Raw genomic sequence first — 1093 nt, forward strand, 5'->3', positions numbered from 1 at the left:
GGACGTGGACGTCTTTGGGGCCATTATTCTGTCTCCCACGTGGGGTTAGGACGTGTGGACATCTTTGGGACCATTATTCCGTCTCCCACGTGGGGTTAGGACGTGGACATCTCTGGGTTGTTCACCACCCACCACGTGTTTGTTTGTTTTTCTGGGGGGACGGAGTTTCGCTCGTTGCCCAGGCTGGAGTGCAGTGGTGCGATCTCGGCTCACTGCAACCTCCGCCTCCCAGGTCCAAGCCATTCTCCTGCCTCAGCCTCCCGAGTAGCTGGGATGACAGGCACCTGCCAACACGCCCGGCTAATTCTGTATTTTTAGTAGAGATAAGATTTCTCCATGTTGGTCAGGCTGGTCTCAAACTCCTGACCTCAGGTGATCCGCCCGCCTCGGCCTCCCAAAGCACTGGGATGACAGGCGTGAGCCACCACGCCCGGCCCCACCCACCACCGAAGTTCCCCTGATTTGCTTGTTGGCCGTGATGCTTTCCAACTCGAATTCCTGAGATCTGAACATCCAACCATGTGACTAGGGGGATCAACGGGCAGGCGAGGCACCTGACGGTGTAAACCCGTCCCCCACCGCCCTGTTGCAGGAGGGTTGTTCGTGGCCGGCACCAACCTCACGGAGAACCTGCAGTACGTCCTGGCGCACCCGTCCGAGTCCCTGGAGAAGATGACGCTGCCCAACCTTCCCCGGCTGAGCGCGTGGGTCCGAGAGCAGCGCCCGGGGCCGGGCTCACGGTGCACCAACGTCATCGCGGGCGACTTCATCGGAGCGGACAACTTCGTCGGGGACGTCATCGCTCTCAACCAGAAGCTGCTTTGGTGCTGACGTGGGGGTTCAGGACGCGGGGGCTGAAGTTTCACCCCCTACTTCCAAGTACCGTGACTTTGTTGGGGCCAAATATTGGGGATCATAGGACCGATAATACGTTTCCTTTTTCTTTTTTTTTTTTTTAAATAGAGATGGGGTGGTCGGGCGCGGTGGCTCACGCCTGATCCCAGCACTTTGGGAGGCCGAGGCGGGCGGATGACAGGTTCAAAAGTTCAAGACCAGCCTGGCCAACATGGTGAAACCCCGTCTCTACTAAAAA

At 58.2% G+C, this 1093-nt stretch overlaps 1 protein-coding gene across 1 annotated transcript in view; it reads left to right on the top strand.

The window, feature by feature from the left end:
• The window catches only part of PLCXD1 (phosphatidylinositol-specific phospholipase C, X domain containing 1), a 21570-nt gene extending 20640 nt beyond the window's left edge, over positions 1-930 (top strand). The window contains exon 7 of the mRNA XM_011972050.1: positions 593-930. Within this exon, the coding sequence (XP_011827440.1) occupies positions 593-831 (239 nt within the window). The 3' untranslated portion in view covers positions 832-930. The remainder of the gene's footprint in view (positions 1-592) is intronic.
• Positions 931-1093: the final 163 nt, after the last annotated feature.

The sequence above is a fragment of the Mandrillus leucophaeus genome, unplaced genomic scaffold (genome assembly GCF_000951045.1).
Source record: "Mandrillus leucophaeus isolate KB7577 unplaced genomic scaffold, Mleu.le_1.0 Scaffold1264, whole genome shotgun sequence".
Classification (NCBI taxonomy): Eukaryota; Metazoa; Chordata; class Mammalia; order Primates; family Cercopithecidae; genus Mandrillus; species Mandrillus leucophaeus.